Below are 14,896 nucleotides of genomic sequence, written 5' to 3' on the forward strand. Positions count from 1 at the left end.
AATAATAAACATTAACTTCTCTGACGATAATGTGCAACCCCATTTTTGCATGGACGTAAAATTAGCACATTTCTTTCTAAGCATGACAAAGATGAATGACTACAGGTACGCATTTTAAAATTTCAAAATTATCCCTAATCACTGGTGCTTGTAAAACGCAGGTTAGGAGCTTGGGTTGTTATGATTGTTCAGGATAGACAACAGATATATTAGAACATTGGAATGTTGGGAACTCCATTGAAAACAATGGAGTGCTCTGGGCTTATAATGGCTGGTATAAGCCTGGAGCTCCAACATTCCAATGTTTCTTTGTTCACAGCTCTGGCTGTGAACAACGGTTTCAGCGAGCCTGAGGGGATTCCAATCCCCTCACGCTTCCAAAAGGTTTTTTTTTTGTTAGAACATTCTGTCCTCTAGTGACAGAATGTTCTAATAGCCTTATAGCCCTAGGTAGATGGGCTATACCGCTATTAAGTCCCTCTCCCTTGTTAAAGGCCCTCGCCTTCGGCTCAGGGCCTTTAACGCTGGAGAGGGCCTTTAATAGCCGGTATAGCCCTCTACGGCGGGCTATAAGGCTATAATATAATCCACGTTGAGTCCTGTAGACATTAATTTACAATGTTCAAATGAATGAGTGAAAAAGATTCAATATAATACTACAGATTATTCTACTCTAACATTTCATAAGAGCAGGATTATTTGTAGTATTCTTTCTATTTGGAAGCATGTTTTGTGGAACGTTCAATGTTAAAAATGTAAATATGCTAGGTAGTGACAAAGGAAGTCCCTTTTGTTTGCAATAATAGATATTATATGTGGCAATTTGTATCGCAGGAGCCTCACAAATTAGGCGTCATTTGAATTCAAATATCTGATTAACCCATAAATTAAGTGCGAAGTAACACTTATTTGAGGATATTTTTGCCATGTTCGGTATATTGTAGCAGGCGCTTCTGGTCAACCTGTTACAGAAAGAGCTATTGATTTGCATTGTATCCTGGTAAATTTACTACAAAAAGAGGTATAATTTTGAAATGTATCATTTTGAATTGAGACCTGTGTGTCAGGTATAAATCAATGCTTCGAAATTGTTAAGAGCTTTTTATTGCAGGTAGATTGTTTAACCTTTAAACTATCAACTGTGTTGGATAACACTGGCCAGTGGCTTGTTCAACCTAAAGAGGGTACATGCAGATTCAATATTTTAAAGGTTTGGGTGACCTGCAGTGGCCCTCAATATGATCCTTATATCTGGTACCCTTATATCTGGACATTTATATCTAGTGAAACAGTACCCACATAACAGTCAGTTTTCTACAGATTCTTCAAGATAGTAGAAAAATCAGCTGTGTATATCCATAGGAAAGTGCCGCCCAGGACTACAGTAATCACCAAATCAAGACTAACATTTTGGCTGTTCCGCAATCATCTATACCCCAATCTTTTGCTGTAATACAAAATATAAATAGTAATGGTGACACAGAAAGCACAATTACTTCCTGAAAAACGTAAGATTGATGATGTCAATGTGAGAACACGATGAAAAGCAATATCCTTATTTTCTTTTAAATTTACAAGGGATAATTAAGTTTAATGTCTATTGACTCTTACTTGACATAAAGAAAATGATAATTTTTTTAATGCAGTGCATTATGTAAAAGATTAATACCTTTGAGGCCTTTAACCTGTAGTAGTGAACCGCTCTCTGGAGCCATCTCAAAAGAGTCCCAGCGGCCACATTACCTCCAGCTTTTCTCTCCATATTTTCAATGGTGAATGTGGACTTTTTAATGTTGGATTCCAGTAGTTCTAATGTAGATTCAGATAGCTGAAATCAATCAGATAAATTCACAATGAATGTCTTGGGCAATATTGGAGTATTTTGTATCAGTATTTTTCTCTTGATTACAGTTTTATCTCCCAAATACTTACAGCAGCCTATGCAAGACATCTTAGGACCAGCAGCTTGTTAATATAAAGAGATGGTGATTAATACATTATTTGTGTGAAATATCACACATGTAAGAGACTGACACAGGAAAGATTGAGATATTCACTCTATTCAACAAACAAAACAATTATTCATTCCCTGGGAAGAAATATACAAACTAACTCCTTCTCAGCTAACAGAACACAGTAATCTTCTAATACATTGCTTTGCATGCAGAATTAAAAAAAACCATGTTATGGTGTACTTTAACTTGCTGCCATAAGGAATGCAAGATATGGTCACAGAGCTTGATTTACAGAGGTCGTCTCAAAGTCTGCCATTCGGGAAATTATGGGGTTTGCAACCACAAATTACCTTTCTACAATTTACAAATTTCTTTTAAAAGCAACCATTTCTGAACCACAAACAGAAAAGGTATTAAGGAGGCATTCCCTTCTCTTTGCTAGTGGCAAAGGTGCATCTAAATAATTTCTGTCGCCAATCACTGCTGAGAAACCAACTCCCCAGTTGGAGTAGTAACTGATTTTCAAAGGTGAAGCTGTCTCCTATGGACAGTTTCCTCTTTGGGAACCATGTCCATGGGTTTGTGAGGAGCACACAATAGTTCAGGGGACCACTGCATGTGTCCCCACTATCTTGCCTCGAACATAGGCTAAGGAGATTAAATAACCCACTTGATGTGGACGTAGCATTATAGAAATTAATCAAAACAATCGGCATAGATCCAAGAACAAACATGTTAAGTGCCTGAACTAAATGTGAGTTCCATTTTAAATCTTTAACATATCCACAGAGTTCTAATGCCTTAAGCTTACCAAACCACCCTTTGCCCTCCCTACACTACAACAGGAACAAAGTAGGTTTTATATCCTTCAAGAAAAAAGATTTATCTAGTTCCCACCTTTCCTGTAAACACACCACTTGGTATGTTTTAACAAACTGCACCCAGTTATTATTATAAAATGTTGCGACAAGCCTGCGATGTTCCGGGTTAGCAACCCCAATGCCTTCTTATTTCGACAATTGATATACTGATCAGTGGTCAGGGGTGCAGCCAGGACTGGGTGAATCTCAATAGCTGGAAATTAATCACAGGAATCTAAATGACTCAAGGGAGCAAAGCTATTCTTCAAAGGCACCGGGAAAGGGCCCATTGGAACTGTATGGAAGGACCAAAATGTAATGAACCACATTTTTTTGTGATCAATGGGGTGTTACATACAATATCTGGCTCATAGAAAAAACCTAATGAGAGCGCATAGATACCTGTCTGGATGGGATACTTGTTAAAACCAACTGTAGCTAGAACGGGTGCTGCGATATGAGGATTATTAAAATCAACCACTATGCAGACATCTGCCCATCTCTTTGCATCTGGTCCGAGCAAACTACACTACCTTGTTCTTCAATTCCCCATAGGTTTCCGGCATTGCGCTTTTAAGAGGAGGGACATTTGTTAGTACTCCAACATAAGGAGTTGCTTCAGGGGGTACATTTATTACCATCTCCAGTCAGGGGACAAATGGTTGTGGGACGTCAGGGAGGAATGGATCTGATAAGGGATTTCTGCCATAGGAATTTTAGGGAGGGGGGCTACCAAAGACCTGGCTGAATGTAATGACAAGGCAGTAGCCTGTACGTGTCTCACTTCAGGGCAAATTAAGCCTTGCTGCATCACTAACATCGGGGCTCCTCCAGTCAGCTGTCTCAAATCCTTATGAAGAGCCTCTAAGACCTGTAATTGATCTCCCAGTTGTCAAACACATACTTCAACTGATTCCAATTTTAGGGAAATAGAGACTAGCTGTGGGGACCCTGTACAGCTGATGGCACCAATATCGGCATTTTGCCCCCGGATAACCCGATCCGTCAGGTGCGTACACTTCAAAGGCTTCGTCCGAACCCCAACAGTGACTGAAATAACTTTCGATTTGGAAACCGCATTCCTCCTTCTGCGCTTACCCCTCAGACTAATAGTTGGGCAGACAGCAGTAAAAGAGCCCTGAGTACACCCCTCGCTAATGGCACCTCCTTTTATAGCACAAGAATCACCATGGAGCATTCCCTCACCATTCCCCCCAACTATAAGCAACCGACACTGGACATGAATCCAAAGATTAAATGACAGTCTCCCCTTGGGTCCCTACAACGAGGGAAACCAGAGGGAATATCTTCCCTCCTTGTGGAAAGCCTTCTCTCCCCAAATTCAATCTCTTTAGAAACAACATTCACAGCTCATGAGAGAAACCCTTTGATGGTCTACTCTCTCCAGCGCTGGATCACCACCTGACCCAACCAACTTCCCAGTTTCACCTTCGAACACCCAACCTATTCAATTGCCTTCTTTGTTGTCTCCTACTGCTCTCGCCTTAATGTGCAGTGACTCTGCAACTAATGAAGTCCATTTCAACTGGCACGATGTGGCTTTTTCCCTGAGAACACCTTATTTCAATTACTCTTCCAACTCGAACCCCCTACAAACTGCTGACTCTAAGCAAATCAGTCAGAGTTTATTAAATCCGTCATTGACCACCTTACTAACGTGGGGTTTTCCTCCCCAGTCATTGACCACCCTCCTATTGTGGGGTTTCCCCCCCTCGTCTACACTGATCCTCTTGTGTCTCCCCTCACCCTCACTGCGGGTTACCCCTCAAAATCTCTTGCACAGATTCTTAACAGAATGGAACTCAAACTCAACTCTCTAGCTACAGAATTAACATGTCTTAGACTGAATCTCTCTAACCAGAACACGCAGGCCCACCCCTACACTTAATATACTTCCCCTACTAGTTCTCCCAACCTCTCTCAATGCTCCACTTGGCCGAAAATCCCCCTTTGCAGGCAGACACACAGGCCTTACCGCGCTCACTGCTCTCTCTCCACCTTGAAACGAAACGCCCTTAGCAAATCCTATCTCCCTAAATTTAAGGCAACCGACCATTTCCCCTCCTCCAACATCCCAGTAATTATGGGCTTAAATCGAGTCCCTGCAACTCACAACTCACCCAGACCTCCTGCGCAATACACAACCATCCACACACTCAAATCAGCTAAGGATAAGCCTAACCTTCTTTCTTGCATGCTTATTACCTGCAGATCTGCAGCTCTTCATGTTACGGATATTGCGGAAAGCATCCTTAGCGAGGTTATTGACATTGCTTTCCTCACAGAAACCTGGCTCAATGACCACTCGATGGCCATCCTTGTCCAACTTACTACGTAGGCTACTTCATCTTTAGAGATGACAGACCTGATAGAACAGGTGGAGGTCTAGCCATAATCCACAAAACCGAATTTCAACCCTCCCTTCTAAAGAATGCTGAATACTCGACCTTTGAATACCTCACCGTTGAACTCAATGTCAAAGGTTGCCCACCTATCAAACTGCATAATATCTACCACCCTCCTGGCAAGCTCCTACCCTTCGCCAAAGAGCGATCTGACCTTCTTACTCCTTTCTCCCTTTTTGACTCGAAGAATGTGTTTTTAGAAGATTATAACATTCATTGGAATAATGCAGAAGATCCCACTGTCAGGCGCCTCGCTAACCTTCCTGAGATTAATGATTTAAAGCAACTCTGCATCACACCCACCCATATCAAAGGTGCTACACTTGACGATCATCACGAGCAATGATCTGGTCTCCCTTATTGACATCGTCCCCATTGACTGGTCCGACCACCATCTCATTCTGTTCACCATCTTGATCATTGTCTTTCCTCCCCCAGTCTTAAATAACAAACGTACAGTGTGGACCAGAAACCTCAAACAAGTCCCTCCTACTGAGCTCGAGTCAAAAATTCATGCTCAACTGCAAATTCTCCCACTCTCCCAAACAAGCTCATCGACCACTTCAACTGATGTTCTTGACCAAGTTGTACAGCTTAAACTAAAACAACAAAGAGTAATCCAATCTAAATCTTGGTTTAATCCTGAGCTCAATAACGAAAAAAGACAACTTAGACTGGCGGAAAGAACTTGGAGACAACACACCTCGCCATTACATTTGGCTCTCCTTAGATCTGCAAGGTTAGCTTATAAGAAGCACATTTTCAGAGAAAAAGAATATTTTTTCAGTTCCCAACTTGATCGTGCTACAAATAGGCCTAGAGAACGTTTTAACATTGTCAGAAGACAAACCTCATCTGCCTCTCTTGACTTAACGGCCTCCAAAGAAAGATGAGAGGAAATTGCCAGCTTTTTCAAATTGATCAATCCTTCCCTCAAGCCGTGGCTTTTCCTACTTGCCAAATCTCTCTTACCAACTTCCTTTTCTCCACCTCAACCCTTCCTCCTGATCCTTTCTTCAATCAATCCACTCCAATTGATAATGGTGTCATCCTTTCCAACATACAACTGAAAAACTACGCTACTTGGACTTATTTTAAACCCATGATCGAGCTTGAAATCTTTAATATCATTGCGAAATGAAAGCCGACCTCTCATACCAAAGACCAACTCCCGGCAAACCTTGTACTCAACCTAAAACCTCATCATCCACCCTTGTTGGACAAAAATACTCAACATCTCCTTCACCTCTGGGTGCGTCCCTGACTCCATTCAACTTGGCCAAATCCCTCCCATTCTTAAAAACCACAAGGCAGACCCTAATTATTCCAACAACCTCTGTCCCATCTCTAACCTCCCACTCTCAGCTAAAACCATAGAGACATATGTCTTACAACAACTCAACAGACACATTGGCAAATTCAACCTATTGGACTCCTTCCAATCCGGTTTCAGGAAAGGCTGTAGTACTGAAACCGCCATGCTTAACATTGCTGACAAAATTCATTGTTCCTTAGAGAATGGTGATGCTTCCCTTATTATCCTACTAGACCTCTCAGCTGCTTCGATACAGTCAACCATTCATCCTTACTACAATCTCTCAAGTCTTGTTCTGGTCTGAATGGCGCAGTCCTAAACTGGTTCACTTCCTACCTCCAACACCGAACACAACAAATTAAAATCAACTCCTGACTCTCCAATCCTACTCCTGTCTCTCTGGGTGTCCCCCAGGGCTCAGTTCTCTCCCGCTGTCTCTTCAACCTCTTCATGGAACCCCTTACTATCATTTTAAAACAAGCCAGGACCAATTATCACCATTACGCCAATGACACGCAATTCTACTACAAAATCAAATCACACAGCGACATCCTTCATCTTAACAACAGTCTGAGCAAGATTCAATCCTGGTTTTACTCCAACCATCTAAAATTGAAACTCAACAAAACGGAAATGGCTGCCCGGCTTATAACAGACTGCAAATGGTTTGATCACATCACGCCTGCCCTCAAGTCTTTTAACTGGTTCCCCATTGAAGGAAGATGCATCTACAAGACCGCCTGCATCACCCACAAAGCACTTCAATCTCAATCTCTGGACTACTTAACCAACAAACTCACAAATTATTTTTGTGTTTTATAGAGCGCGAACTTGACCCATGAGGTTATCAGAGCGCTTTACAGGATATACAGAGGCGTACAAACAACGTTAAGGTGCAATGACATACATACAGAACTGTACAGGGGGATGGCGATGGGCCAGGGTGTAGGGAACATGGAAATGCTGGTGATCACAGTACAAGTGCAATCGTATTTAAAGTCGGCAAATAATAGGAATAAAATAGTAAACAGTAAAAGTAAAATAAGGGACCCGAAAGTTCTCTGCGAGGAGAGTTGGTGGTCTAACGGAGACGCACTAGTCTGAGGAACATCAGACTTATGGTCAGGCATGTCAGTCATCAGAAGAGGAATTTACCCATGAGGAAGGTTTTGGCCTCCTTCTTGAAAAGTGCGAGAGAGGGGATTCTTCTGATGTTGGGTGGGAAGGAGTTCCAGATTCTAGGGGCTGTCCCGGTGAATGACTTATTATAGGTTCTTTTTTTCTTGAGGAAGGCGGGTTAGAGTTAGAGTAAGAGGTTTCTGGCAGACCGGGATTTTCTGCTCCCTCCAGATATCACTAGTTTTTGTGCCAGATAAGCAGAGGAGTTTGAGTAAAGAGCCTTATGAGTGATGCATGCCCGTTTCAGCTGAATTCTGGCCTCCATGGGGAGCCAGTTCAGTGCTTTCAAATGTGGACAGATGTGGTCGAATTTCCTGGTGCCGGTGAGTAGTCTGACAGCCGCGTTGAGGCAAGCTTTTAAGGGTGCGAGGGACATATTGGGTAGACCAGTGAGGGTGGAGCAACCATATTCCAGTCTGGAGATGACTAGTGCTTGCACTGCCATTTTTAGGTCAGCATCTTCAATGAAAGGTTTCAGTTTCCAAAGATAGCTCAAGTAGAATCTAGCTCTTTAGCCATTGAGTTGATGTGATCCTGCATGTTCAAATTGCAGTCTAGGATTATGCCCAGAGATTTAGCAGAGTCCACAATGGTCGGCGGGCAATTTAGGTCTGTGATGGCCTTGATCCACATCTGAATCTCAGGGTTGGATTTAGAAGGGGAGATGAGGAGAAATTTGGTTTTCTTTGCATTGAGTTTTAGTTGGTTAGCGGCTAGCCACTGGACAGTCATTTTCAAGGTCTCGTTCAGGGAGAGGATCTCCTCCAATGAAGAGATATTGATGTATATTTGGGTGTCGTCCGCGTACATGTGGTAGGAAATGTTGGCGGTACGAAAAACTTCAGTGAGTGGCTCTAAGTAAAGGTTAAAGAGGGTGGGGGACAGGGTTGATCCTTGGGGGACTCCAACGGTAACCGGAGAGGGAGCTGATAGGTTGCCGTTAATGAGGAATCTTTGTGAACGATTATGGAGGAAGGACCTGAACCAATCTAGGACCACACCATCCAGACCCATCCTGAGATTGAAGCATTCAAGAAGTTTATCATGATTGACCGTGTCGAAGGCGGAGGATAGGTCTAAAAGGATTAGCAAGCAGGTTTTGCCTTGGTCTAGGGCTTGGAGGGCATCATCCACGATGTGGAGCATAGTGGTTTCAGTGCTATGGCCCAGTCTGAACCCAGATTGTAAGTCATCAAGTAGGTGTAAGTTACTGATGTGCTGACTTAGTTGTAGCTGTACGCATTTCTCGAGTACTTTGGCTAGTAGCAGGATATTGGAGATGGGTCTGAAATTGTCAGGGGAGGATGGATCAAGTGCTGGTTTTTTAAGTTGGGGAGGACTTGGCCAGCTTTTAAGGGGTCCGGAATTGATCCCTGTTGGAGAGAGGCGTTTATTATTGTAGTCCAGTAAGGAAAAATGAATTGGGAGGCAGCATTGAGGCAGTTGGAGGGTAGGGGGTCATTAAAGTGATTGTTTGGTTTTAGGGTAGAGAGGATTTTGGAGATGGAATCTTCATCATAATATTAAAAGTCAGACCAACAGGCTTTGTTTTTAGGAGAGGCCATAGGGGTTGGAGCGGGGAAAGGGGGCAGGTCAGGAGGGGGTTGTGAGTAGGCGGCGGTACTGAGTTCAGTTCCTAACACTGTGATTTTATCTGTGAAGAACGAGGGGAATTCCTCTGACGAAATTAGAGATTTGGGAGATTCTTTAGGTGTTTTATCCAGTTTGTTGGATTGGTGTTTGACCAGTTCAAAAACTTTTTTTGAATTGAGGATGTGCTTGTTGTAGGAGTTTCTTGCCTGGCGGAGAAGTTTAAGATGCGTTGCAGAGGGGTGTTGTCTCCAGTTTCTTTCACATTGCCGTAGGGACCTCCTCTCCATGTTGAGGAAACCTGTGAACCAGGGATTTCTGTCTTTGATTTGTGTTCTTTTTAGCTTTAGAGCGGCAAGGTCGTCCAGAATGGTTGAGATAGTTGATGAGTAATGCTCATTTAGGTCTATGACTGCAGTTATGTGCGGAGGTGGTAGAAGGTCAAGCTTGCAGCGAGCCTCCAGTTCCATAAGGTTGAGGGTTTTAATGTCTCTGGTCCAGCGTTTGGGGATCATCGGTTGCAAAGTCTTAGACTTTGGGTCCCAGGCAAAATGAAGGAAATGGAGTGGTGATCAGACCAGTCACATGGGTCTATGGAGATGAGCTTGACTGAGGATTCCTTAGAAATGATCCAGTCAAGGATGGCCCCTTTTGAGTGAGTTGGCTGAGAACAGGCTTGGTCAGTTAGCAGGATTTTGATAGCGTTGACGTGGGGGTCTTCAGAGTCATTCCAGTGCAGGTTGAAATCACCCAGGAAAATCTCTTTAGCTTTGGAGGAAATCTTAGTTGTGATGATTTCCAAGAGGTGATCACTGAAGGAGTCGTTGGAGCCTGGAGAGTGGTAGAAGATGTGTACGTTGCAGAGATGAAGTGAGCTGCTGCAGATGGAAAGGAGGAGTTAGTGCATTCTGCCAAGAGTTCAGTGACAAGGAGGGAGGATTGATAGATGCAGGCAATGCCTCCACCTTTCTTGTGGGAGCGTCTGTCTAGTCTAGCGATAATGTAGTTAGGGGGAACTAATAAGTCCAGGCAAGGGGAGGAGTATTCGTTGAGCCAAGATTCTGTTAGTATAGATAGGTCTAAGTTTTTGTTCAGGATGAGGTCAGCAATATCAGCGGCACGCTTGACTGCTGAACGGCAGTTGATTAAGAGACCAGATAAGGGGGGGGTCAGGGGAGATGATCGGGGTCTGGGTGATCAGGACTACCGGCGCGAAGTTACTTTCCATCACACTTCTGTCATGAAGGGCAGGTGGCCTGTTGGGGTTAATAGTGACCGTGCTGATGGGGTAACCCGGACTTGTGCTTTGCGGACAGGGGATGGTAATGGCAGAGTTGTGGTCTTGGAGGATGGCTAGGATTCCGTTACCCATAGGGTCAGGAGGGTTAGACGTGACGGTGGTAGAGGTGTAGGAGAGTGCGAGAGCACGGGATTCCTCCTCTGAGAGTTGGCCGGGAGTTTTACGCAGGTGGAGATGTCTCAGAGGTAGCGGGAGTGGGTGCTTGGGAGGTTCGGTGATCAGTAGGGGGGAGGAATGAGATGACTTGAGGTTAGCAAGGGAGAGCTCGACCAGGTGAAGGAGGTTCATAAGGTCCTGAATGGAGCTATGGTTGCTCTGGGTTAGTTTGGTCGCTTTGGAGTGTAGAGTTTCAAGATCAGTAAGAGCTTGAGGTGCTTGCGGGCAAAGGGGCCGAGGTTCGGGAGCAGTCAAGGCGACAAGTAAGGGTGGAGGGGAAGGTAGGTTGGTTTGAGCAGATTCCGGTGTCTTTGGAGTACCTAGCTCACGTATTTGATGGAAAGCATTTGGGGAGGAGGTAGGAGGTCTGGCGGTTCTACTGGGGTTGCCTGTGGGCGAGCTGCACCGATGGGAGTGATTTGTGTTGGGAGTAGGCAGTTCCAGAACGATGAGAAGCTCCGAAGCTCTTCTCCTCGTTCCCCTGCTACTAAAAAAATGATCTACCCAGACTCGCTCCTTCTCAGGAAATGCACCTAGCATCTGGAATGCCCTTCCGAGGGAACTTCGTTGCAACCCCTCCTACCCAGGCTTCAAAAGAGACCTTAAACGCCATCTCCTCAATAAATACTGGAGCCTATGAATCTTTCGGCACCAGATATCTTTTGGACTCCTGTTCAGGTCATCCCTCTGCTGATCTGCTGGCCTTTCGTTTGCCCTGGGTTCTCCTTATTGTTTACAACTGCCTTGCTCTCCATGGTCCCTCATTTATTTTCTTGTTCTAACCACATTTCTGTAAGGCCCTTTACTGTGTTCTGTTAATGCTGGCTCTAACTTAGCCCGTACTTTATGTCCCCTAATTTTGTTAATTGTTTTGGCTTCATTTGAGTTACACCATCCTTCATACCCCTTCAAATGTTTCCTTGTTATATTTAATTGTGTGTTCCTCTGTCATACCTCACCTTTTTTTAACTGTATGTACCCCATTGATCCTTAGAATTTTTACCTTGCTCCTGATTCAATGGAGATATCTCATGTTGCTTATTGTATTATGTATGTATCCATTGTTCCATTGATATTTGCCAAGCTTCTCGCTTCTGTAAAGCGCTCTGATACCTCTGGGTCTAGCCAGCGCTATACAAAAGCTTTGAAATAAATAAATAAATAAAAAAATGGTAGCAGCCCGCGGAGCAGATGATGGTGACTTGGAAGCAAGGGCCCCCACCTTACTCTTTCCCATCTCCGAAAAATGTGGGCAAATTTAAACGAAAGGATCAGAAACCTAGTGACACCCTTTAAAATTGTAAGCAACAGCTGGTCCTACCAAAAAACAGATTGCTCATGTGTCCCACAGGTTGGCTGAATGACACCGCTTGTGTCCCTTGAACCACAGTTACCCTCCTTCTCCGTGCCAAAGATACACCGCTCGCAAAGGGGGCACAACAGGAAGACACAAGGATTCTTGATGCTCGGCGAAAAGTCTTTGTCAGCTAAGTGTCATTTTAAATAGGTCTACCCAGGGCTAAGACCACTATCATGGCATGGGTGGGTACGAGTCATCTACTTGATACAGAGCACCAGAACATATCTGGTGGACGTTTCAACCCCCAATATTGGGCCCTGAGTCAAGGACAGCAGGCGAAAGGGCATGTGGCGAAGTCTGCGCAGCCCGCACCAAACAGAGACGTGTGAAGGAAAACTATGACGGGGTCTGTGGAGATAGCCAATGTGCAAGGGGGAAATCCTTACAATATCATAAATGACAACAGTGAACTGGACAATATCTAGTGAAAGGTTGTCATTGTTGGTCCACCAGGGACAGATTCACACCAACTAAATGAGACAGCAACATAGGATGTGTATACATACCTTGGATCTACATGGAAATCATTTACATTATGAGTGGTTATCCTAAAAATCTTACTTTGATGTAGCTCTACTGGACAAAAGTTGGAGACCCAGGAGCTAGTGTGATTGTAATTGCTTGTAAAATTGCACCTGTATTTTATCGAAGCTGCTGAGCTCATTCAGAAAGCGGTCCATGTTGGCCATCTGCCTCTTGGCTCCCTTAGACCAGGTGAGATCTGTATTGGGAGATTTTAGAATGATAATGATCGAAGCCATCAGCTCCTCTGTATCCACGTCAGGCTTCTGCATTCCTCTAAGTTCTCCTAAAAAATATATATATATGATATCCGTGTTAGACCTTTGCCAATTCTCGCATCAGAAGATATCCATTATTTACATGAACTAGTTATAGTGTCTTTACTATCCTGAAATGCAAAAAAAAGCACAAGTTTATTAGAGAAACACTCAAATTTAATTTTAGAAATTGCATTTTTACATAACGTAAAACTATTATTTTTTTTTCAATTAAACTCAACCATTTCAAACTGGCATCGTGATATGCGGCTGTGTATTACTGCTAAAACTGTCACAGCACATTTATTATTCCTCTCGACGAAAGCATTTGTAATTCTAAGTAGCTCAACCCAGAACATTTCAGGCTGCCAGAGAGCTGTACACTCCAGTGGGCGATAATAGGAGAAACATTCACAACTACATATTTGCAATATGATTGTAAAAAGCAATAAAAACGTACTGTTACAAATAAGATTTTCTGCTTCGTGAAAGACAAATGTCACCACATGGGGAAAAGTACTTCATAAATACGCAATTACCTATTTATTTAGTTGCTGTATTTTATAAGGTGATAACGTACAGTATTTTCAGAATACGGATTCATCCAGATCAGTCAAGTGCTAGGCAATTATTTACCCATGCCAAAGCAGCTTACCTTTGCATTATTGCATTATAGTCTTGCTTGAAAAAATACTTTACGACTTAAAACTAATTTAAACTCAAATGTTGCTAAAAATGAGTTTTGTTCTTATATGAAACGAAGTGCATTCAGTCCATTGTTTTCTACTGTGCAGAATCCGGACTAATGGCTTATTAGAGGAACCGAGTGGAACATTCGCAAATATGGTTCCAAAAAACACGAACAGAACAATTATTTAGTCACCTTCCGGTATCGCTTTATGAATACATTCCCAAATCCATCAACCATGTGTGTTTCGTTCCACACAGAACAATAGCCCCCGCAGCCACCGTGGTGTGGAGGTGGGGGCGTGTTATAGGGGGGCGTCTTATGCGGGGTGCCTAGCTCCAGGTGGCCCCCTCCAGCACGGTGCACGCGCGGGCCTGAGAGCTCTTGACTGGGTCCGTGGCTTGGGAGGCACTCTCTATGCACTTTGCGGGGGAGCCCCGGCAAGTTTTGTTACTCCACTGGGCCTGTTCCTGACAATGCAAGGTCCAGGCCCTGTCCCGTGACGTGGAGGGGCGCCCCAAGGCTTGCCCTTATAGTGGACGGTGGACTACTGTCCCAGACCTAGGTGTAGCAAATAAAGTGGTGGTAGCTGTATACAGTGTTTTGAGATTTATAGTTTGACCAGATTTTTTTTATTGTGTTGAGACAGTGTGGCCCACTGACCCTTCGTTTACATTTTCGCTGTTATGTGGCACCCAGAACCTTGCACTGACATCACATTGTATTCGAGTGCATGAGAGTGTTTGATGAGCATGCAATATGTGTGGTAGAAGACGTTTGTGTGTGTGGATGTGCATGTGTGTGTGAGGGCATGCGTGCGTTTTTGTCTCTGAGTACTGAAACCAGTGGGATCCAATCATTGGTTTAGCAGTGGAAAAGATAGAGAATGAGAACAGCTTTCCCAGACATCCGCATCCACACACCGAGCCATCTGAAGCCGCTCTAACTCCCCCATCAACCCCACTGCTGTCTCGCCATCAATTAGCAGCTTGGAGGAGGGAAAGTGCAGCAGGCAACGGCCATATTGAAGTTCAGATAAAGCATGCATAGGACTTGCGCACACCTCCAGAGATGGCAGGCATGTCGCATGGGATTCGAAGGAACCCAATGCATGATCAGCATGATTTAATTCTTTTTTGTGAAATAGCAATTAGATGTAGTCGATGACATTTTGGAAATCCCTTTAAATAAAGATCTTCATAACTTTTTTCCCTGCTTCTCAACTGTTCCACACTACACATCCAAGTTACCTGTTCCTGTGCTTATCATTTATTTCCTGCCAATGCTG

At 43.7% G+C, this 14,896-nt stretch overlaps 1 protein-coding gene across 1 annotated transcript in view; it reads right to left on the reverse strand.

The window, feature by feature from the left end:
* The window catches only part of LOC144822741 (uncharacterized), a 2,085,503-nt gene that overhangs the window by 1,071,808 nt on the left and 998,799 nt on the right, over positions 1–14,896 (reverse strand). Inside the window, exons 70-71 of the mRNA XM_078680596.1 lie at positions 12,777–12,949; positions 1,670–1,828 (exon numbers count right to left, since the gene is read on the reverse strand). Of these exons, the coding sequence (XP_078536722.1) occupies positions 1,670–1,828; positions 12,777–12,949 (332 nt within the window). The remainder of the gene's footprint in view (positions 1–1,669; positions 1,829–12,776; positions 12,950–14,896) is intronic.

This window comes from Lissotriton helveticus, chromosome 3_1 (genome assembly GCF_964261635.1).
Source record: "Lissotriton helveticus chromosome 3_1, aLisHel1.1, whole genome shotgun sequence".
Taxonomy (NCBI): domain Eukaryota; kingdom Metazoa; phylum Chordata; class Amphibia; order Caudata; family Salamandridae; genus Lissotriton; species Lissotriton helveticus.